Genomic DNA, 22,309 nt, shown 5'->3' on the forward strand with positions numbered 1-22,309 from the left:
GGATCAAAAAGATCCATCTTGCCATCCTAGCCCTTATCACACTCTGCCTTGTGGTAGTGTTTATTTACATGTCTGCCTCCCCCACCAGACTGAGAAGGCCTCCCACCCACGCCCCTGCAGTGTCTAGCACTCCAGCACCCCGTCTAGCATGTAGGAGAAAATCAATAAAGGTTTGCTGAATGAATGAGCCTTTGGAATGACACTCAGGCAAGGTGGGGGGAAGGGGAAAACAGGATGTACTGATGAGGACCTAGGGAGGACGCTGGAGGGGTGGAACTCTGCCCATTTTACAGATGGGGGCATTGAGGCACTGGGAAGAACCAAGACTGTGCGAAATAACTTAGAGGAAAGGGACTGGTATTCAGGCACCTGGGTCCTCAACTAAGCTGATGGGACTTCCCTCTTGCATCCTTTCCTACTTTTACTCCTCAAAGCCTGTCAAGGGCCAGGAATGCCGCATTCCAATAAACTTAGATGGATCAGAGCAATGGAGAGACCAGCCTGTTACACCCAAGAGCACACCTGCACCACACCGTCCTGATCATTTGCACGGAGCCCCCCTCAGCCGCTCTGCCCACACCCCCAGAGGGTTGTGCTAAGTAAACAAGCACCGTGACAGGGTGGCGCTCCCATGTGAAGGGCCACTGGCACCTTCAGGATCTACTGAATGTAATCCCCAAGTCAACTCGGTGTTGGGAGGGGGGCGTCCCTGGGGAGGCCCTACATCACCCGGTTTGCAAAGGAGGAAACTGCGTCTTAGGGACTCACGAGGCCACAGCGCACTCCTGGCACATGCAGCCCGCTGGCGCGGAGCCACAGTTCTCTCACGGGGACTCGGATCCTCCCACCGTCCCTCCTGCTGCCGCGCGCCAGTTTCCTCTGCAGAAAACAGCTCCCCCTCCTGCCTGACCCCCTGCGACTTCGCGACCCCGGGATTTCCCAGCGGGGCAGCGGACGCGGCGTATGCCGGCTGGCACCCCGCCACCCTTGCCGCGTCCGGGCTGGGAGCGCAAAGCGAAGGGGCCGCGGGGCGGGGCGCCTGCCTTGTCCAAGGCTTCCCGGGGCGGGGCCTGCGGGGCCTCCTCCGCGCCCGCTGGGTGGGGGACTCCCGTGGCCCAGCGGAATAAAAGGGCCCCAGGCGCCCCAGGAGGCCCGTTAGAGCTGCTTGGCCGCAGTGCCCGCCCAGCCCCGGACCATCTGAGCTCCAGCTGGTGAGCCTCCGCCTGGCCCTAGCCCTGGGTCTGTCTCTTGCTGTCCTGTCTGTCTGTCCCACTTCCGTCTCTCTGTGGGTCTGCAATCCTCTGAGGGTTCCTGAAGGCTGGGCGCTGGGAGAGATGTGGGTCCCATGGACATTTAGCATAGTCCCCTAATCGTTCACCCACCCACTTCCAATGGAAGTGACCAAGCTGAGGAGCTTGGCCCCAGGCAGGCCCAGGGTGGTGCGTCCTGGCCTCGAGGTGCCTGCGTGTCTTGTTTGTGTGCATGCTGAGTGTAACCATGTCTTTGCTTTCTCACCCTGGGTGCAGGCAGGGGAAGGAAGGGACAAGACAGGTTCAGCTGTCACTCCTGTGACTTGGGGGACAAAGTGGTAGGGCAGAGCAGGGCTCTCCAACTAACCAGACCACAGCTGATGGGGGTGGGGGACAGGGAGAGGATGGAGGGTGGGCAGAGGGCTTCAACCCCCACATGTCCTATGCCTGAACAGGTAGAGCTCAGAGCCCATGTGCTGGCACTGCTTCCAGTCACTATTAATCAGTGGTCCCAGGGAGGGTATCAGGGCTGAGAGGGAAGCCCCGCCCCATCCCCAAGAGCTAGAGAGAAGGGGCTTCAAGTGATTCTGGGGCTGGTACCCACCAGGGCAACACCCCCAATGCTCCTTCCTGAACACCCTTGGGCATTTCCAGTCCTCCCTGGGGGAGAGGGGACAGCTTGGGCCAGGTGCCAGAGTTGCCTGGCAGCACCTGGAACAGGTGCCTCTCTGCTTCCAGCTAGCAGGGTCCTGCATCCGTCATTTGATTGCACTCAGTGCTGGCACCCACCCCAGTGCCCTCACACCACAGCTGGGTCATAAATCAACCAGCAACAGGGTGGAATTTCATTCACCTCCCTCCTTCCTGCCTTCTGACCCCCAACCACTACCTCTCTCGTGTCTAAGAGCCTGGCTTCTGGAGCCAGGCTGCCTGGGTTGGAATCCCAGCTAAACAAGTTACCTAGTTTCTCCGGGCCTCATCTTCTCGTCTGTAAGGTGGAGATAAGTATTCAATAAATATTTTTATATTATAATAATTATTATCCCCCCTCCGCCCTTCCCCTCACCCATCTCCTTCACTTGGGAAAAGAGCTGCCACTTTGAGGCCGTTTCCTTCTCTAAAGGAGGCTCCTCCACTTGGTCCTCTTCTCTGTGCTCAGCACTGGGGGACCAGTTATGGGGACACTGTGGAGATTGATTGAGGCTAGAGACAGGAAGCAAATATATCAAGTGTTAGGAAGGAGGGACCTGGGAGGGCTTCATGGAGCGGCGGGGGGGGGGGGCATTTGAGCTGGGGGTTGAGAGATGTATACGAATTTAACAATCTGAAATAAAGGGAAAGGATACTCCAAGAAGAAGGAACAGTGAGTGAGAGCAAAGGCGTGAAAGCTGGGCATTGAAGGATATGCTGGGGAATGTGAGCAAAAGCTGTAGAGGGACGTGCAGTGGGCAGCAAGGCTGGGAGAGGGGCTCCCCTGTATCTGACTCTCAGTTCCCACTACTGCCCATCCACCTCCTGGGCAGCCCAGCGCCCAGGGTCTTCCTACGGAAGCTCACCCCTGGCTCCAGGGAGGCCCGTTGGAGGGGAGGGAGCCTGTTGGCCCAGGACTTTCCACAGCCTCTAACAAGACCTCCATGGTGCTGTGGGGATGTCAGCAAAGGCATATCTGCCTAGCCCACCCCACAGCCCATCACAGCATGTCAAAGATGTAGAGACTCCCTAGGGCCACCCCTCAGAGAGAGGAAAGCACATGACTAAGTCATATAACAATTTGGTGGCAGACTGAGGAGCATCCTGGCTCCTGGAAATGAGGAGCAGGGTCATCTCTCAGGCCAGACCCAGTGTGACCACTGAGTCCTAACAGCTGGAGAGCCCTGAGCCCAATCCTTCCCACCCTCCCTTGTCATCTGTAGAAGGTTCCTACCCACAGTGACGTCAGTTTGGCTCAGTCCCTAGCTGTCTACCTTCTCCTTAGGGGTGACGGAGGAGGGAACGGGGTCATCCCGAGCAACAGAGACACTGCTTGTGGTGACAGCTAGCTAGGAGCCTCCAAAGGCTCTTGAGTGGGGAGGGACATGAAGAAAACAATATTTAAGTCTGGAAGGGAAGTGCAGGAGGAGTCAGGGCAGGAAGAGACTTCAGCAGGGAGAAGGGGAGGAGGCAACACAGCCTGAGGAAACGGAGAAAGGAGAACCTGGGTTCAGAAGGAAAAGAAGCAAGCTGGAGAATGTCACAAAGAAAGGTACCAGGGACTTACTGTTGAGTTAGGATGTGGCCTCCATTCCTTCTTTATCCAAAGAGGGCTGGGACCTACCTAGACCAATGGTTCCATAGTAGCTGTTACAGTTGCTGTTACTAATAGTTAACTGTCAACTGAGAGCTTGCTCCTCTAAGGGTTTAACATGTACTCATTTAACTTGCACAAGAATCCTACGAGGTAGGTACTATTATCACCCCCATTTTACAGAGGGGAAACTGTGGCACTGAAAAAATGAAATCACTTGCCCAAGACCCCCCAGACACTAGTTCGTGAAAGGGGGACGGGAAACTCAGGTAGTCTGACTCCCAGTCGGTACACTTAAACTCTGTGCTATGCCACCTCGAATCCATGCACCAAGTATATTTACTGGATGCCCCCTACATACCTGGCTCTATTCTGGGCACAGGCGGCACAACACAAAGCCCGTTTCAGTGGAGCTTCATCCCTGAGCCCCGTCGGAGTGCTTCTAGGAGCCCACTGGGCCTAGCCCGGGGCCAGCCAAAGCAGGACTGGCAGCTGAAGGGGTGGGGGTGGGTACAGGAAGGAAAAGGAGTGGGGAAAGGAGTGCCCGGAGACCCCCGGGAGACCGTCCCTCCTGAGACAGACCAGCAACATAATCCTCCAAGGGCAGCAGTGGCCATGGAAGAGGGGTGTCTCTAGAACGTGCTCTCTTATGATGCAAGCACTGAACAGGGAGCCAAGGACCCCACTTTCTCCACCCACTGCTCCAGGCCACCTCAGCACCACATGAGCCGCAGAGCCTGGCGCTGGGTGAACGTGGGCAGGGCACTGGTGCTGCAGACGCTATGCCATCTCTAATCAGCTGTAACTTTCTCCACTACGCTCTTCTCTGACCAAGGCTGCTCATGCATGAGGGAGAGAGGACCAGCCCCAAACCTCCCCCCCTGTAAGGACCCAAAGAGCATCTGATCACAGCCTCCTGGAGACAGGAGCCCGAAACCCTCCCAGGGCCCCTTGCTCCCTACTCTGCATCACCTGTGCAAGTGCACGAGGCCCTGCATCATCTAGCCCCAGCCTGGCCCTGCACCCGTCCCCTTCATGTCCCCAGTACTGCAGTACGGGGTTAAAAGGGCACTTCCTGCTCTTGCACAAGCTCACTTCTTTCCCTTTCCTCCTTTCTCCATTCTTGTCTCTCTACCTGAATGCCCCTTTTCCCACCCAGGAGAGCTCTTATTCATCTGGCAAGACCCAGGCTCAGCGTCCCTTCTCTGAAAGCCTTCCCTGATTCCTCTTCTCTGGGCTTTGTGAGAACAGGGAGGAGTGTGTAATGCCTTCACCTCTGTGTCCCAGCACCTGGCCCACTAACTGGCCTGAAGCAAGTATTCCAGAAATGGTTTTTGAATCAGTGTATGAATCATGCACCTAGATGGCCCTAGAGCCAGGGCTTGAGAATATCATAGACTATCTGAGCTGGAAGAGAGAGATATTAGACAACATTTGGCTCATCCTCCTCATTTTAGAAATAAGAAATGAGGGCCCACAGAGTTTAAGAGACTTGCGCAAGCCACACAGCGAATGAGTGGTAGAGGCCTTGGCTTCTCTCAAATGACCCTTCTGCACCAGCATTCCACGTGCTTTCTATGGTGAGGGTAGCCAGGGTGCTGGGAACAGCAGAAGGCAGGTGAGGGCAGTGCCCCTGGGATAGATATGTTGGCCCTGAGGACACCCCTGGGGGCTCCCCCGTGACTCACGGGGGAGGCCACCTCCTCTACCTGCGTGTAAGACTGTATCAAGAATAGCTATTTATTGAGCACTTACCCCGTGGTAGGCTTGTGCTACACACTTTACATGTAGTGTTTTATTTAACACAACACCGCTGCAAGACAGGAATTATCCCTACTTCACAGGTAAGGAGACTGAGACTCAGTAAGATTAAACCTAAGCTTCCACAAGGTCATTATGGCCAACGATTGGTGAGTGTGAACCAAATCGACTAACCTCAGAGCGCAGACTCAATCAGTGCTGCCACCCACCCCACACAGGGGCCCTGCCGTGCTTCGTCTTTGCTAGAACAGGCCAGAGGTCAGGGGTAGGGGTTGGGGTGGTGAGCATTGTCACGTTTACTCACTCCCCAGGTGCCTTGGCCTCAGCTGCCCTTGAAGTCACCATGATGTGGTCCCCACCAGTCAGCCTTACCCTGCTCCTGCCGCTCCTGCTGCTGGGCCAGGCCCCTCCCAGCAGGCTACAGTCACTGGGCACCACGCAGCTACGGCTGGTGGGCCCAGGAAGCAGGCCGGAGGAGGGCCGCCTGGAGGTGCTGCACCAGGGCCAGTGGGGCACCGTGTGTGACGACAACTTCGCTCTCCAGGAGGCCACAGTCGCCTGTCGCCAGCTGGGCTTCGAGGCAGCCCTGACCTGGGCCCATAGTGCCAAGTATGGCCCAGGGGAGGGTGAGTGACTGGTACTGTCCAGCAGGAATGACAAGGAAATGGTAGTGGGCTTCTCCCAGGGGCTGGGCTCAGCGAGGCTCCAACAGAACACATCACACTCCACCCATCCTTGACTACCCAGCTTAAACGACCTCCTCCAGGAAGCATTTCCTCACTGCCCCAGCTGCAAATGACCCCTGCTCCAACCCTCCCATTCTTGCTTGCAATGAGGCCACCACTATTACCACCACTCAATTCTAGCTTCCTTGAACATAGTGATGGACACACAGTGGGTGCAAATGCTGTTGCATGAACAAATGGATGGATGAATGGGTGAACAGATCAGGCTAATTACTAGATCTCCCTGGTGTTTTCTGGACACAGATTCTATAGGACCTGATGCCAAGAGGAGGCAACAGGCAGGGTTGTAGATACCAAGATCCCTGGAGAATCAGCTCATCTCTTCTCTATATACCCCTCCCCCCATTTTCTACTCAGGGTTTAAGAGGAAAGTTGATAACCGTGGGGTCTCATCCAGGAGGCAGAGTCCGTGACCTGCCTTTCTGTGCCCACGCATGCATGACTGTATATATGTGTGGCACCCGACCATCCTGTGCCCTCCCCCACAGGACCCATCTGGCTGGACAATGTGCGCTGTGTGGGTACAGAAAGCTCCCTGGACCAGTGCTGGTCTAACGGCTGGGGGGTCAGTGACTGCAGCCACTCAGAGGACGTCGGGGTGGTGTGCCATCCCCAGCGCCAACGTGGCTATTTTTCTGAGAGGGTCTCCAATGCCCTTGGGCCCCAGGTAAGGAGGCTTTACCGGCCCTGGCCAAGTGTTTGGTCGGGGACAGAGAGCTTCCCGGGTGATGAAACTGGAGGAGGGGAGGGAAGGGAGCAGAGCATGGCCTGCAACAGGTACACGGACAGAGGGCCCCAGCTGAAGGCAGGGCCTGCTGGGAATTGCTGAAGCTGCTGCCTGTAAGGGAGGCGGCAGGGAGCAAGGGGCTGCCTCACCCACAAGGCCTGGCTACGATTGCTGCCTCTTATGGCACAAACATCGGAGCTAACAACAGCCCAAGCCAGACAACAAGCACAGGCAGGGCAGGTCCCAGCGCCCACCGTCCATTGCCAGACAGCCGCAGCCTGAGCACAGCTGGCCCAGATGAGGGGCTCCACGTGGTCTAAGTCGCCCAGGGCTAGGGTGGGGGTCTTGTGGACCACGGGATCCCATTGGTGGTCTCTAGCAGCTGGTCTGTGCCCATCCTCAGCTCTCCCGAGGGTGGCAGGAGGAAGGCCCCCCTATTCCTGGCGAAAGCCTCCCAAACTCCAAGGGCTCCCATCCTGACCCCAGGGAGGGCACAGACCTACCTGGTTCTCTGTGGAGTTGAGGAAAGAACCCTAAACAAAGCAAGGCTCTGCCCCGTGCTCGCCATGTGGCCTGGGACAAATGCCTCCTCCTGTCTGGGCCTGTTTCCTGGCCTATCCAACGAAGGGCGGTGTGGGATGATCTGTAAGCGCTCTGAGCCTCAGCTCTCCCACCGAAGAGCTGCATGGGCTCAGCAGGGGCAGGAATCCTGGGGCCCACGGTGACCACACTCCCCGCAGGGCCGGCGGCTGGAGGAGGTGCGGCTCAAGCCCATTCTAGCCAGTGCCAAGCGGCAGAGCCCGGTGACCGAGGGAGCCGTGGAGGTGAGATACGAGGGTCACTGGCGACAGGTGTGTGACCAGGGCTGGACCAGGAACAACAGCAGGGTGGTGTGCGGGATGCTGGGGTTCCCCAGCGAGCTGCCCGTCGACAGCCACTACTACAGGTAGGAGCACGGCTGGGGGAGGGCTCGGGCAGGCAGGGGTGTGGGGCAGCGGCTGTGCGCACGTGTGAGGGTATGTGTGGGACGTGTGGGACCTTCCCAAGGTCAACGAGCGGGCAGGGTGGTGTCTATGGCAGGACATTCAGTGGGTGCTGGGACTGGGAGGGAAACAGGCCCCGCTGAGGGATATGCCTGACGTCCTGGGTTACGGAACCCTCAGAATAATTCAGAGGAGAGTGGGGGTGAGCTTTGAGATCCTGAGAGATGCCTAGAAATGGTCAGAACATAAACACGGTACCTGCTAATCAGACACAAAGAAATGACTATAGTACAGAATACTCTCAACGAGAAAACAATTGAATGTAAACTAGTGTCCCTAACGTGCAATGGTGCTCATAGGGACTAGACAACCTGAGTTCTGGTCTCAGCTCTGCCAGTAACTAGCTGTGGGGCGTAGGCAGGGCTCTGGGTCTCAATTATCCAATCCCTAGGGAAGTGGCTCAACTTTGCCCCAGTGAATTTCCTCAACCCTGATCCAAGCCAGGCCTTGACTGGGTTACGGTAAATGAGATATAGGGTGGGGTGGCATTTGGGAGAGGACACATAAAACATTCTGTCAGAAATGTGACAGAAGTGTCACAGATTGCATCAGCTGGTAAATGATGGCTAGTCATAGTTGTACCAGCTCGTCGGTGAAGATTGTATATTTCTCATCCAAGGGGGAATGTCCCACGTACAGCTGAGTTAACTACCCGTTCCTACCACAATCAGTTTTAGGTGCTCTGCCCTGTCTCTACCTTAGGGGACCCTGGTCCTGAAGACCAGTCACATGACTCCATCCTTGTAGGGTGGCTGGGATGGGGGCCCCTGACTCCCCACTCCCTAGTAATTGTACACCTGGGCCTAACTGACATACCCGCCACCCATGAGGAGGACGGCCCTGATTATAGCCTCCACCTGTCCCCAGAGGGCCTCTCCCCTGGGTCACCTTCTCTTTGGGGTACTCCCTAAAAGTGTCCCTTCTTCTGGCATGGGCAGAGGACAACAGGGAGCTGGCTGCCCCAGAGCAGCCAAGTGCAACAGAGACCTGACTTTGGAATTAGTGCAGGGAGCTTGCTAGGCCCTGCTTCCTTCCCTGTAAAATGGGAAGGAAATTTGTGAGGTGGTCACCCTCTCAGGGCTGCTGTGAAGCTCAGCACTGAAATAAGATCTGTGAACAAGCTGACAAATGGTGCAGTCTGTTGCAAATTCAAGGACTGTGAGGAGCCAGGGTGACAACAGAGGACGGGTAGGACTTCTGCACCTACTCTACTCCCCACCTGTTTTCTCCTCCCCAGGAAAGTCTGGAATTTGAAGATGAAAGATCCAAAATCTAGGTGAGCAGTGTACCCTGGGGGAAGGATGCAAAAGGGCGTGATAGGAGGGGCCTCCTCTCCCCTCCCCTCCGTTCCCCTCCCCTTCTCTCTCCTCCTCTCTCCTTCCCTCTCCTCCTCTCCCCCCTCCCCTCCCCTCCTCTCCCCTTCCCTCTCCTCCTCTCCCCCGCCCCTCCCCTCCCTCCTCCTCTTCCCTCTCCTCCTCTCTCTTCCTCTCCCCTCCCCTCCTCTCCCCTTCCCTCCCCTCCTTTCCCCCTCCCCTCCCCTCCTCTCCCCTTCCCTCTCCTCCTCTCCCCTCTTTCCCTCCTGTCCCCTCCCCTCCCCTCCCCTCCTCTCCCCTCCACTTCCCTCCCCTCCTCTCCCCCCTTCTCTCCCCTCCTCTCCCCCACTCCTCTCCCCTCCTCTCCCCTCCCCAGCCCCTTCCCAATGCCTTGGCCTCCCTGAGTCCTGAGCTTCCCTCAACCCCTTCCCCACCCACAGTCTCCCTTGTCTTCCAGGCTGAAGAGCCTGACCCAGAAGAATTCCTTCTGGATCCACCGGATCAACTGCCTGGGGACGGAGCCCCACATAGCCAACTGCCAGGTGCAGGTGGCGCCAGCACGGGGCAAGCTGCGGCCAGCCTGCCTGGGTGGCATGCACGCTGTGGTCAGCTGTGTGGTCGGGCCCCGCTTCCGCCCTCTGAAGGCAAAGGCTGGGCGCAAGGAGCCCAGGGCAGAGGTGGGTCCCGTGGGGCCTACACCCCAGCAGGCAGGCACAGGCCCTCTCTCAGCAGGACCCTGCCTTTGGGGGAAGGACTGGTGGGGAGGAGGAGGCACAGGTACAACCGGGAGGAAGTGAGCAAAGCACAGAACCTTGGAATGTACTGAAAAGGGACCAGTTATAGCCATAAGTGGAAAGCTGACATCACCCACCGTGAATAGGAGGGCCCCATGAAGACAGTAATTACATTGTAGCTACATCCCGTATTGAACCTGAGGCTGGCTCTGTTATAAAAAGCATTGAGCAAGTGCTGGTGAGGTGTTACAGACAGGGCAGCACCCCTTGGTGGACTCCTCCATGAAACAGGAAGGCGAGGAAGAGAATCAAAATGGAAATAGCTTCCACACTATCTAAGTCCGTTTACTTAATACCATGTCCCCTGCACATCTCTAAAATCATTTCACAGAGAAGTGTTCATCTAGTTCAACCCCAAACGACACAGCAGCAGCAGAGGCTGGGCAAGAGGAAGGGCCTGGTGACAGGTGGCAGGGCTGTGAAGCAGGGACCACTCCTAAGGCTTTCCTCAGAGCTGGAGCTTGTGCTTACTATCATTATGGTGGTGGCCCTTTGTCACTGAAGAAAGGGAGGTTGAGACAAACAGCTTATTCGAGGTAACAGCTGCGGGCTGTCACCGCGGGACTGGAATTCCAGTCAGTGGCTCTGCCCAGCTCAGAGGGGCCCTGCCCGGGCTCCCGTGGTGGCTCAGCCCCTCCCTCCTCCTTGGCCCTCCCTGAGCCAGTTTTCTCCCAGCAGGAGCCAAGGGTGCGCCTCCGCTCTGGGGCCCAGGTGGGCGAGGGCCGGGTGGAAGTGCTTAGGAACCGGCAGTGGGGAACAGTCTGCGACCACGGCTGGAACCTCCTCTCCGCTAGCGTCCTGTGCCGTCAGCTTGGCTTCGGCTCTGCTCGAGAGGCCCTCTTTGGGGCCCAGCTGGGCCAAGGTGAGTAAGGAGGCCTGGGTGGGGTGGGAGGGCCTAGAGGTGCCACTGCTCCATCCCTTGGTGGCCCTGGGGTGCCAGGGCCCAGGACAGAAGATCTCCCCCTCTGGGGAGGGGAAGCCACTGCACGGGGGCTACAGACATGGAGCCTCACATAGCATTTCTCTCCCTGTCTCTGTAGGGCTGGGGTCCATCCACCTGAGTGAGGTGCGCTGCAGGGGATATGAGCGGACCCTCAGTGAATGCCCTGCCCTGGAGGGCTCCCAGAATGGCTGTCGACATGAGAATGATGCCGCCGTCAGGTGCAATGTCCCAAATGTGGGCTTCCAGAATCAGGTGAGCTCAGGTCTTGACATGACCTGAGGCTTGGGGGGGGACTGCGGAAACCCTGAGACAGCACCAGGACACGGCATGGAGGCAGTGGGGAGGGATTCATGAAAGGCACTCAAGCTTCTGCTTTGTGCCCGTCAGCCTTCCCCTGGAGCTAGTCTGGAAAGTGGTCCCCTCTCTGAGTCTCCCCAGGCCTGGCCCGTACCCCCTCAGGGCAATGGGAACTCAGGTGAATGCACTCCCCCATAACAACACCCTCTCAGGGTCCCTGAGAAGGAAGGTGCCTAGGATTGAGGGCCAAAGGGCTGTAGGCTGGGGAGTGGCACCAGAGAGGCTGCTGGGATGTGGACTGTGGGCAGGGCTCTTATGCCTCTGACCTTGGTTCTCTCTTCTGTAAAACGGGATTAACTGTGTCATAGGGTCACTAGGAAAGGGATGATGGGTAGGAAGCCCTTTGCAATTGGCAAGTTGTCATTAATGGGAAAATTTCAGGTAGGCGGAGGCCAAGTGCTGGAGCAGGAGCCCCAGGACCGGGCACGTGAAGTCAGACCCTCCAGCAGGCAGGGACATTCGGGACTATCATGTTACAGAGCAGGGTGTGTCGTATCCAGGGCCACAGTGACTGGCCTGGGAGTGCTGAGCTCTCCCCTCCTAAGGCCGCCCTGCTTCTCACACACCTCTAACCACTGCAGGTGCGCTTGGCTGGCGGGCGCACACCCGAGGAGGGTGTGGTGGAAGTGCAGGTGGAGGTGAATGGGGTCCAACGCTGGGGGGCCGTGTGCAGCGACCACTGGGGGCTCACCGAAGCCATGGTGGCCTGTCGACAGCTTGGCCTGGGCTTCGCCAACCACGCCATCAAGGTAGGCCCCTGTCTTGCTCCACAACTTCCTGTGCTAAAGCTATTCATCCATCCATCCATCCATCCATCCATCCATTCAACAATTAATTATTGAATGAAACTCTGGACCCACATAATGCCCGGTGCTGGGGACACTACGGTGAAGAAGACAGATCCCGCCTCACCGAGCAGTCAGCCAAGGGAGGAAACCGATCATTACTAAAACGTTCACCCAACAGGCACGTGATCGTGTCTACAGGAAAGATGGACAGAAGTCAGGCAGATGAGGTGGGGTGGGGACAAGGGGACAAACAGCCCATGCAAAGATCTGCGACTAGAAGAAGCGTGACTCGGTGGAGGAAATCAGGCACCGAGCGTGGAGCGCGGACCAAGGGCGAGTGGTAGGAAGTGTGCGCTGGACAGGCACACAGGTGTAAGACCATTCAAAGCCTGCAGGGCAGATTTTTAAAAGATTTCTTCTTTGCTGTTTGGCAAACAGTTGGGGTACAGACCTAAGTGAATACAGGGAAACATTCAGAAAACACGCCCCAGATGAGAAGTGATGCTGGCTGGACCAGGCTAGGGGTTGTCCTGGGAGAAATAAGTGGACGGAGTCAAAAGATATCAAGGAAACAAAATCAAGAGGCTTTGGCATGGCTGTGGGGGACAAACCCCTTCCACTGCACCCTCATTGGCCTGCCAGGCAATGCTGGGCACACCTCACCTGGAGAACTGGGCCCAACCCTAGTGCCACCAACCATCTGGGGCTGGGAAATGAGACAGGCCACTGGGCTGGGCAGGAAGGGAACAGGACCATGCTCTTCAAGTAGCTGAGGGCTGCCATGTTGAAGAGGGACAGGAACAGGGCCAGTGGTGGAAGCCACAAGCAATAGATTTTTGCCTCAATACATGAAAACCATGTCTACTATCAGAGGAGTCCAAAGTGCCGTGGACTGTTCCATCACTAAAGATTTTCAGGCTGAGGCTGGGCACAGGCTTTGAGGGGCTAGGCCCCCGATGGGTGTCAGAGATGACTCCAAAGGCACCTCTCAGCCCTGACTGGGTGGTGCTGCTGTTTCCTTAGGACACTTGGTACTGGCAGGGGACGCCCGGGGCCGGAGAGGTGGTGATGAGCGGCGTGCGCTGCTCTGGCACGGAGCTGGCCCTGCAGCAGTGTCAGCGGCATGGGCCGGTGCACTGTTCCCACGGCACGGGGCGCTTCTCAGCTGGCGTTTCCTGCACGGACAGTGAGTAATGGGGAGGGCCCACGGCCCGTGGGGCAGGCAGGCCTTGGCTCTCCCAGAAGCAATCCTATACCTTCCTGTCTCAAGGAAGGCCCTGCGTGCTGGTCCCAGCGCCAGGCCAGCAGGGTGGGGGAGTGGAAGGGGGGCTGGACCTGAAGCAGCAGCTCTGCCATTTACCAGCTGTGTGTGGCCAACTCACAGATCACATGGGGGCACAAACCCTGCCCTGTCTAGCTCTTGGACTTATTGTGAGAATTAGAACAGAGAATAGGTGAAAATATATGAATATACAACAGTGTTTTCCAACTTTCATGTCATGATCTATAGTTAAAAAATAAAAAAAGAAAGAGAATAGAAAACAACAGAATGTATTTAGTAAGGGTAGTACTGTTTTCTTGGAATTACGTATGTGTATACTAGGTCACCACATAAAATATATTTCCTACTGCAGTTAGTACTAAGAAAAAGGTCTGAAAACTGTTGCAGAGGGTACATAAATGTGAGGACAGGCGGACCTCAGGCTCTCCGGGTGTTCTCCTGAGCTGTGGGATTTACCCAGAAGGCTGCAGGCCAAGGCCATTTTTAGGCATTGGTCTGCCCCACGCACCTAGATTCTTGGGGTAGCAGCATCTCTGTTAGACATCTGCCAACCAGGTGTGTACCAAGATATCTACATATATCTAGCCCAAAGGCTGCAGGCTGCCACCAACCCGCCAGGCCCCTTGACCTTCCCAACCAAGCTTCAATGCCAAGACAGCCTTAACCTTCGTCAGTGAGCTTTAGGGCTTTCTGTGTCCAGTGCACGTTGGAAGAACACCTGGCCTTCCAGCACACCTTCCCCTGCAGGGTGACGGGGCATTGGAGTGGCCTCACCAGCACGGGGGCCTGCTCTCCACTCCCTCCCCTTCCTGGGAACTTGTACCCCTCGCTCTTCTGCCTGGAGTGGCAGCTATGGCTTCACAACAGCTTAGCACAGCTGCCCTGCTGCCTCTGTGGCCATCTCTATTTGTCCTCTGGGATTTTTCTCATTTCTTTCCTTATTCTCACTTCTCCTCTCTGCAAGCCCTCCCTCTTTCCCTCGGGAACTCTAGGGTTTGTCAGTGGGCACACCCTGGCTCTCTCCAAAATATACCACAGGAAGGTCAAGTGTATTTTCAGTAATCACAGGCATCCTATAGCAAAGCAGCCGTTCCCCCACTCCCACCCTCAGTGCCCACCCACCGACGTAAACCAGTGTTCCCATCTCTGGAGTCAGCGCACAGGCTCGCCCATATGGTGCCTCTGAGAAAAACCTGAACTGGAATCCCGTTTTAGCCGGGACAAGCACTGAGAACAGGCACCTTTTCTCTCTTGATGTTCCATGGCAACAGCTGTGATCTGCACACTTCCGTACTGAGGGAAGGCAAATGGCAGAGGAGGCCGGTGGCTTCTGGGGAGGGTGAGAGCCTGTGACAGGAAGGGAACAGGAGAGGCACTGAGCAGCTGATCAAGACCCAGGCTCGGGCATGTTGGATTTTTATGCACAGAAGCACCAGAAATGTCCACGGTGCTTCAGAGGGCAATGCACACGATGCCCTGGTGTGAACCCCCACGAGAGCCATCGGGTTAGACAGGGAACCTGGGAGAAAGCACAGTCCAGGAACTGCAGGAGAATGGACTAGAACGGCAGAGCTTGGGAGCAGGCCTGGAGATGAACTCTCCCAACTGCCCTCCACTCACCCCTCTCCCCACCCCTCACACTGAAGGCACCGAGACCCAGAGAAAGACAGTGAGGAAGCGGAGGTAACCAGGTTAGACACCAGCAGCGCTTACTGAGGGGTAGTACGAGCTAAGCTGCACAAAGGCACTTACAGGCTCAGAAGCATTTTACAAAAGAAACACATCGACTGTGTGCTTACCCTGGGCCCGATAATGACCTAATCCCCTTATAGGTATTATCACATTAATATCACTATTATTATCCCCATCTTACAGAGGAGGAAAATGAGAGACAGGAAGGTTAATAAGCAAGTCACAGCGCTAGGTAATGGTGTAGTCAGAAATTAAGCCAAAGCACGAACCCAGGCCGTCTGGAACCAAACCCAAGAAGCTTAACTGTCACCCTAGCTGCCTGGCCGGGTTAAGGCACCAAGTCGCTGCTTTGTTACTAGAATGCACATCTCCTGACACCTAACCCACCCTACTCTCCTGGCTTCCCCGAAAGAGCTCCGTCTGGGGGCGAGCCTGTCCCCCAAGGCTGAGCACCAACATGGCTGCCCTCCTCTTTGCACCCCCATTGTGCCCTCCGCGGCGCAGGTGCTCCAGACCTCGTGATGAACGCCCAGCTCGTGCAGGAGACCGCCTACTTGGAGGACCGCCCGCTCAGCCAGCTCTACTGTGCCCACGAGGAGAACTGCCTCTCCCAGTCTGCTGACCACATGGACTGGCCCTACGGACACCGGCGCCTGTTGCGCTTCTCCTCGCAGATCTACAACCTGGGCCGGGCTGACTTCCGTCCCAAGGCAGGACGCCACAGCTGGATTTGGCACCAGTGCCACAGGTGAGTACCTGCCCAGGCCACGGCTGTCGCGGGACAGAAAGCAGGGTCGAGGGGACAAACCAGCCTGGTTTTTCCCTGGCCTCGAGCCAACTTTCCTGGGGACGTGTGTTCTCTGGGTAAGAGCCGTACTGGCCTGGCCTCCACGAGGCATCAGAGCCTCCCATTACCAGCAGCCTGCCCTCTCCAGTGCTCTCACCGGTCCTAGAAGTGTCTGTGTTGATGGTGCTCATGGGCTCCGTTTCCCACAGTAACGTCCAACAGAACAGGTACCGCCGCAGGTCTCTGTTAGAACGACACTGGACAATTCTTCTATGTGGGACTTTAACTTAGGCTTTGTCTTTAAAAGCCAGGTAAAGTAGGAACTCCCAGAAACCTGGAGACCCAAAATAGACATCCCATCCAAGATGCTAGCTCTGCAGGAAAACCTTGCTGGTTTCTGCAACAGCAAAGCAAGAGCCCCAAAGAAAAGCATGAATAACTGGTACTAAAAGGAGACAGCGGGCATTCTTTCCTATCAGGAGTCTCCAGCCCAGACAGAAGGAGAGACAATGCCTGTGACAAAGGCAGAATGGAAAAGTCGTGTTGCTGCTTCAGGACACAGGCTGTGGGTGGGAAAGCTGAGAGGAATGGGCAACAACTCTGGGACTTGGCCTTGCTGAGATAATAAGCACCTTTCCCTGTAGCATGAACAGAGCTGTCATTAGAACTGGATTGGAAACAATGGTAGCAATTTGGCCCAGGCTGACAGGAGCAGAGTAAGCACCGTTCTCAGCTGCTGGGCTCCCAGGCTGGTCCCTGGAGGCGCCCCTTTCTTCCACCTCCGGGTCAGGCCTTGAAGCCAGGCCGCTGGAGGCCAGGACAGGAGGCTCTCCTCACCTGGGTCAACTCCCTAGGTAATGGGGCAGCTGTACCTGCTGCTAGGCAGGGGAGCCAGGAAAGCAGGCTCCCTTGCCGTGGGTCACACTAATCTTGGGTTTGGTAGGGAAAAGGGCACTGCCCTGCTATTATAACGTTCCCTGGGTAATGATGGGGCCCGGCGCCTCCCTTTGTCCTGCCAACTCCTCCAGAGGACCCTCTTCTGTTGCTGCCAGACTGACAGCTCTGCCCCTTCTGCAGGCACTACCACAGCATTGAGGTCTTCACCCACTATGACCTACTCACTCTCAATGGCTCCAAGGTGGCTGAGGGGCACAAGGCCAGCTTCTGTCTAGAGGACACAAACTGCCCCACAGGTATGCGGTTTCCAGTCAGCATATGCTCCTGGTGTTATAGTCTTCACCCCCTTTGGGGTCGGCTTCCCCTCTGCCCTGTTCAGTAACCTCAGGCACCTGGAGAGTAGGGCATGGCAACTGTCAGCACACAAGGCAATTCAAAAAGGTCAATGTCGTACTTTCTGAAATCTTGGAAGGTCCCTACTTCCTCTGCATCCCCAATACATGTTGTACCAGTTCTAAAATGCTTAACACTTGCTGTTTTAGATAACAGTTGCACACCTGTCCCATCTCTGCTAAGTGCTTTGAGGGCACAGATAGTCTGATTCCTATTTGTGTACACACACTGTTCCTATTCCTTCGGAATGGCATGGTAAACACCGGCTCTTCAGAGGGTTCGATAGATGGACAGGCAAATGTATTAGCACAGGAGCTAGAATCTTCCAACCACATTTCCTAGGACCACAAGGATTTCCTCTAGAGCATCCAAAGAACTAATCTGTCACAGGTGGGGCTTCTTACAGTGCTGGATTCATGGTTAATAGGAATTCTGGCTCTGATACTCAGGCGGGTTATTTCACTGAAACTGGGCCCCTAATCTGTAAGATCTGATTGGTGAAGCTGAGGTGAGGAATAAATGGTCGAGTCCGTGAAAAGACCAAGCAGAGGGCTTGGTCCCGAGTACCTAGCCAGTGCCTCAGTAACTGTCGCACCCTTCTGTACAGGTCTGCAGCGGCGCTACGCGTGTGCCAACTTCGGGGAACAGGGAGTGACTGTTGGCTGCTGGGATACCTACCGGCACGATATTGATTGCCAGTGGGTGGATATCACAGACGTGGGCCCCGGGGATTATATCTTTCAGGTAAGGGGGTCGGTCCATTTCCTCCAGAGTTTCACAAGCTTCCCTGAGGTCACCTGAAGAAGACTATCACAAGCAGGGTCTCTGACAGAGCACTGGAAGGAGCTGTGTCTGCCATCGGGGAGAGAACACTGAATCGGGCCAGGGGAGCCGGGTTTGAGTCCTGACTTAATGGACAGTTGTGACTTCTCAGGCCCATCTGTAAAACAGGGACGTGAACGCCTACTTCCTGGGTTAACTGTAAGGGTCAGGGAAGAATATATACACGCTTTGCAGGACTACATGAAATGGGAAGAACGATTCCAGTTACTACCAACACACTCGGAAGGCGCAGCACTTCTTTTCACTTGTCCCCTCCTCCTCTCACTCCAGGTGGTTGTGAACCCCAAATACGAAGTGGCAGAGTCGGATTTCTCCAACAACAGGATGCAGTGCCGCTGCAAGTATGACGGGCACCGGGTCTGGCTGCACAGCTGCCACACAGGTGACTGCGCCACTGGGGGCCTGCTCTGCATGGGCGCGGGCCGCTGCAGGACTGCATACGTGTGTGTGTCTGTGTGTGCGCGCGCGTGTGACCTGAAGATGTGCGTAGAAGGCAAGGTGTGGAACACAGTGGAATTTCCTTTGACATTTTCACAGGTGGATTTCTAGAACACACTGATCAGACCGTCAGGCCTCTCCCAGTAGCTACTTCTTCTGTATTGCTTTGTCTTTATGACTACTTGGATTATAAATGCAGTTTCCCATCTTAGTCTTTCCCGTTACTTCAAGCCATGTCAGGGTTTCTCTTTCCTACTTCCTATGATTTTTCCGCCTCCCTTCCTTATGGTCTTTCTTAGGGGCCTCCATCCTAAGCTGACTGCCTCACTGGCAGAACGTAGAAGGTCGTCCCCCCCCCCCCCCGCCCAGATCTGTGTTGCTCTCTCCAGCTGGGATCACTGCTTGCAAGAAGGGAACCATGGCGAACGGGGCTCAGGACACTTGCAGGACCCACAGTATCAGACAAAAGAGAAAGCAGCGATCCAGTGGGCGCAGAGTAAGAAGGTGGTTGCTCTACTTGTCTGCAAAGAAAAGTCGCCATCTTCCCATCTTCAGGTTTAAAAATGCTTGTATTGGCTACAGGCTGTGTGTGTTCACACCCACACTGGTGTAGGTGGGTGGGGCAGACTTGCCTATTAAGCCAACAAACATTAGGACCTACTTCTGTGCTGAACACTGGGCCAGGCACTAGAAACATAACTAGGAGTAAGATGCCGAGCTCAATGTCAAGTAGGGTAAGACATGCAAATGGATAACCCCAATACTACTGAGTACCCCAGACAATGCCGAGCAAGCAGAGAGAAAAAGCAACAGCCTAGGAGAAGGGATATTTGAGCTGGGTTTCAAAGGAGAGACAGAAGGCAGAAAAGGGAGGAGTAGGAAGAGCATAGGATTTGGCTTCAGAAGGCTTCACTGGGTTCCAAATCCAACTCCAACCACTTTCTAGCTGCAAGACAATGAGGAAATCTCAACCTCAGAAGTTTTCTCTATGGTAAAACGGGGCTACATACTTCAAACCCACTAGGGTTCTTTGCAGGGAGGGTTATGATGGTTCCTACCGAGAGAACAGACTTTATCCTGTGGGCTTCCGGGAACCAGTGACACGTTTCAGTCAAGAGGGCAGAAAGATCAGATTTATATTTCAAAAGATAAATCTGGCAACAGATGGAAGACAGAATGAGAAGAGGAAGAAGAAAGTCTTAGGTTTAGGTTCGCCTGGCTGTAGATTTTGCTGCCATTCAACGAGACAGGAATGTGAGAGAAACCAGCAATGGAATCTGGGGCTGCACACGTGGGAGAAAGCAGATTCTCCACAAGGCCGGCAGCTGCCTGCACGGATCCAGGGCAGCGAGGAGGGGAAGGAAAACAATGCAGTCCGACCCGTCAGGGTTTTGCAGAAGACAACACACTTGGATGAGTCTGCAGTTATTTAATGAACAGACTGTTTATACAGGTGTGAGTTAAGACGAAGGAAACGAGGGATGTTGAGACATCCAGGGGTAAGCAAGAGTGGAAAACTGTTTTCACCTTTAGGCTTGAGGGCCAGAGGATGCCCTGGATCTAGACGAAAGCTGGAGCTGTGGAGGAGGGGCATCGGGCCTGCAGTCATAGCAGATACCACTGCCAGAACAGGGGAAGAAATACTACCATCCTCTAATCTCTTGCTGTTACTTCCCACTGACCTAAATCACCAGAAAGCAGAGGATGAGGGAGCCAGGGTGAGGCCATCTCGAGGGCTCAGTTCTCCAGGGCAGAGAGAACAAAGTGGGGTAGGAATGAATCTGGGAGGAACAAAGGAAAGGAACCAGCACCACCCTTCCCACTCAAAAGCCTCTTCTTCCCAGCGTCCCTGAAACTGCACACCTGTCAGCGTCTATCTCTATAGAAAGAACTGGGGTCTGTGCTTGACTGATGGAAAGGATGAGCTTGGCAGAATGTCTCTGTGTGTTCGTGAAGTTGTCAGGGAAGGGATGGGACCAGGGCACGGCTGCCTCCTTACCTGTTTCCTTTGGCCCATAGGGGATTCTTACCGAGCCGATGCAGAGCTCTCCCTAGAGCAGGAGCAGCGTCTCAGGAACAACCTCATCTGAAGCCGTCACTGCACACTCCCAGCTGCTGCCTACACACCAGATACCTCAGCTTACTGGAGCCATGCCCTTCACAGAACCCTAACTCAGAGGGAAAGGGGCGAGTGCGAAGGGGCACCAAGAACTGCTCAGGAAGCCTTTGCGGCACGATCAGCAAACATGGTACTGCTCCATTGGGATGGCTCTGGGCCTGCCCCAGGGCCCCTGGTCTATGCACTATGACCTCCAGGCTTTGTTCAGCCAAGCTCCTCTTCCATAAGGAGACCCAATTGTTCCTGGGTTTTGCCCCAGAGTTCCTGGTTCAGGAGCAATTAGTTCCATAGGGATGGACTATGGCCCAGTCCCCCATCTAAAGGGTGCTTTGCAGTAGAGGACAAAGGGCCAAAATACATAGGAGGTGGGATTAGCTCTCTGCCAGGACCTCAAAGCAATACAACTTGTGTCAAAGTCACAACTGGCACAGAAGTTTGTGAATCTATTCACTAGCTTGATCAGTCCTCATTTAGAATTCACCTGTCATACTGTTTGTTCTTTAGTGCCCATACCTTTATCCTATCGCATGGATGGGTGTTTCTAGTATCTCTGGAAACTTAGGCCTCAAGCATTCCCTGATGGGCCAACGCCACCAATTACTGAATGCTTGAGAAGGGGCAAGATTTGCAGAAGTGAACAGATAGGGCCTTCCTGCAGAGCAGCAAAAGGTCAAGGAGAAAGACTGCTGGGGTAATATGGACTCCAACCCCAGCCAGGGCCTCTGCCAAGGAAAAACTATGTGCCATGTACCTGGCAGGCAATCCAATCTCCCTCAAGATCACTGTGCATCTCAGGACTGGCCTAAATGTCAGGTCTCAGCCAAATTTCTGAAGGGAAGTTTGCATTGAATAAATTTCTGCAATGGAAAGAACATCGGTGAAATAAGCCACTCATCTCTGTAGGAATAAGACAGGTCTAGTAGAGTGGGAGACAGGAGACTATGGGGGCACATTTAATTTAGTGAAGGACTAAATGTAGGAAAGGCTACCATCCCTGCTTAGTGTGGCTGTGATATGCTCTTGCTCAAAGTAGTATAAAATCCCCTGGTCTTCTTGGACATGATTCTTAATCTTTTCTCCACGTAGACACACTTACGAGATGATCCTTACAGGTCTGACACCCTAACGCCAATAAAGGTTGCTCACTATGGACTGCTACGAAGACAAGATTGGCTGTGATTCTTTGTCGTTCCCCACACACTCCCACTGAGCACGTGACTATCATGCACAGGGCACACCCCCCACTCACAACAGCCCCACTACGTTTTTCTGACGAGATATTAGTCAGTGTACTGTCTGCTTCCCAATTCCCGCCCCAGCTCAGTGCTGAAACATGGGTTGGAAAGGTTAAGGAATAAAAGGTAGGAGGCAAGGGGAAGTCCAAGGATTGTAAACTCTTGAAACTGAGGCTGCAAAGCCAAAATCTGAATTTATTCAGATTTACAATAGTGCTTCCCTCCTCCCCTCACGAGAGCTACCCCGTCCTTAGAGAGTAAAACGGACGTGCTTGGGGGTAAGCTCTGTGAATATAAAGAAGTGCTTTCATCCTTCTTCTCCTCTACCTTCTCTCTTTTCAGGTCGACCTCATCTCCTTCATTAGGCAGAGGGAGCATTATATTTTGGCATGGCAATTTAGGTAAACAAGGGAAGGACTGATTTCCTGTTGGAGCCAGCAAACATCTCTCAAACAGTAACAACATTATACTCGCACATGCAGCTAATGGTCTGTGAAAGAATGTGCAGCTAGTGGGGGCACATGTGGTGACTGATGACTAGATTCAGGCAGGGAGGTTACCCACAGCTTCTTGCTGGGTCCAGTTTCCAAGAGGGCCAGAAAAAGCAGGCCAGGCAG

General features: G+C 54.9%; 2 protein-coding genes across 2 annotated transcripts in view; one reads left to right on the forward strand and one right to left on the reverse strand.

Moving 5' to 3' along the window:
• Positions 1–22,309, reverse strand: part of R3HCC1L (R3H domain and coiled-coil containing 1 like) — a 195,343-nt gene that overhangs the window by 95,149 nt on the left and 77,885 nt on the right. The window lies entirely within an intron of this gene.
• On the forward strand, positions 1,020–21,622 carry LOXL4 (lysyl oxidase like 4). The gene is made up of 15 exons (XM_081073878.1): positions 1,020–1,211; positions 5,607–5,921; positions 6,530–6,708; positions 7,509–7,714; positions 9,049–9,087; positions 9,582–9,801; positions 10,597–10,780; positions 10,959–11,113; positions 11,800–11,967; positions 13,030–13,192; positions 15,485–15,728; positions 16,845–16,960; positions 17,665–17,801; positions 18,171–18,282; positions 20,358–21,622. Exons 2-15 carry the CDS (start codon positions 5,639–5,641, stop codon positions 20,426–20,428), a joined length of 2,277 nt encoding a protein of 758 aa, XP_080930004.1. The 5' UTR covers positions 1,020–1,211; positions 5,607–5,638; the 3' UTR covers positions 20,429–21,622.

The sequence above is a fragment of the Rhinolophus hipposideros genome, assembly GCF_964194185.1.
Source record: "Rhinolophus hipposideros genome assembly, chromosome: 15".
In the NCBI taxonomy this organism is placed as follows: Eukaryota; Metazoa; Chordata; class Mammalia; order Chiroptera; family Rhinolophidae; genus Rhinolophus; species Rhinolophus hipposideros.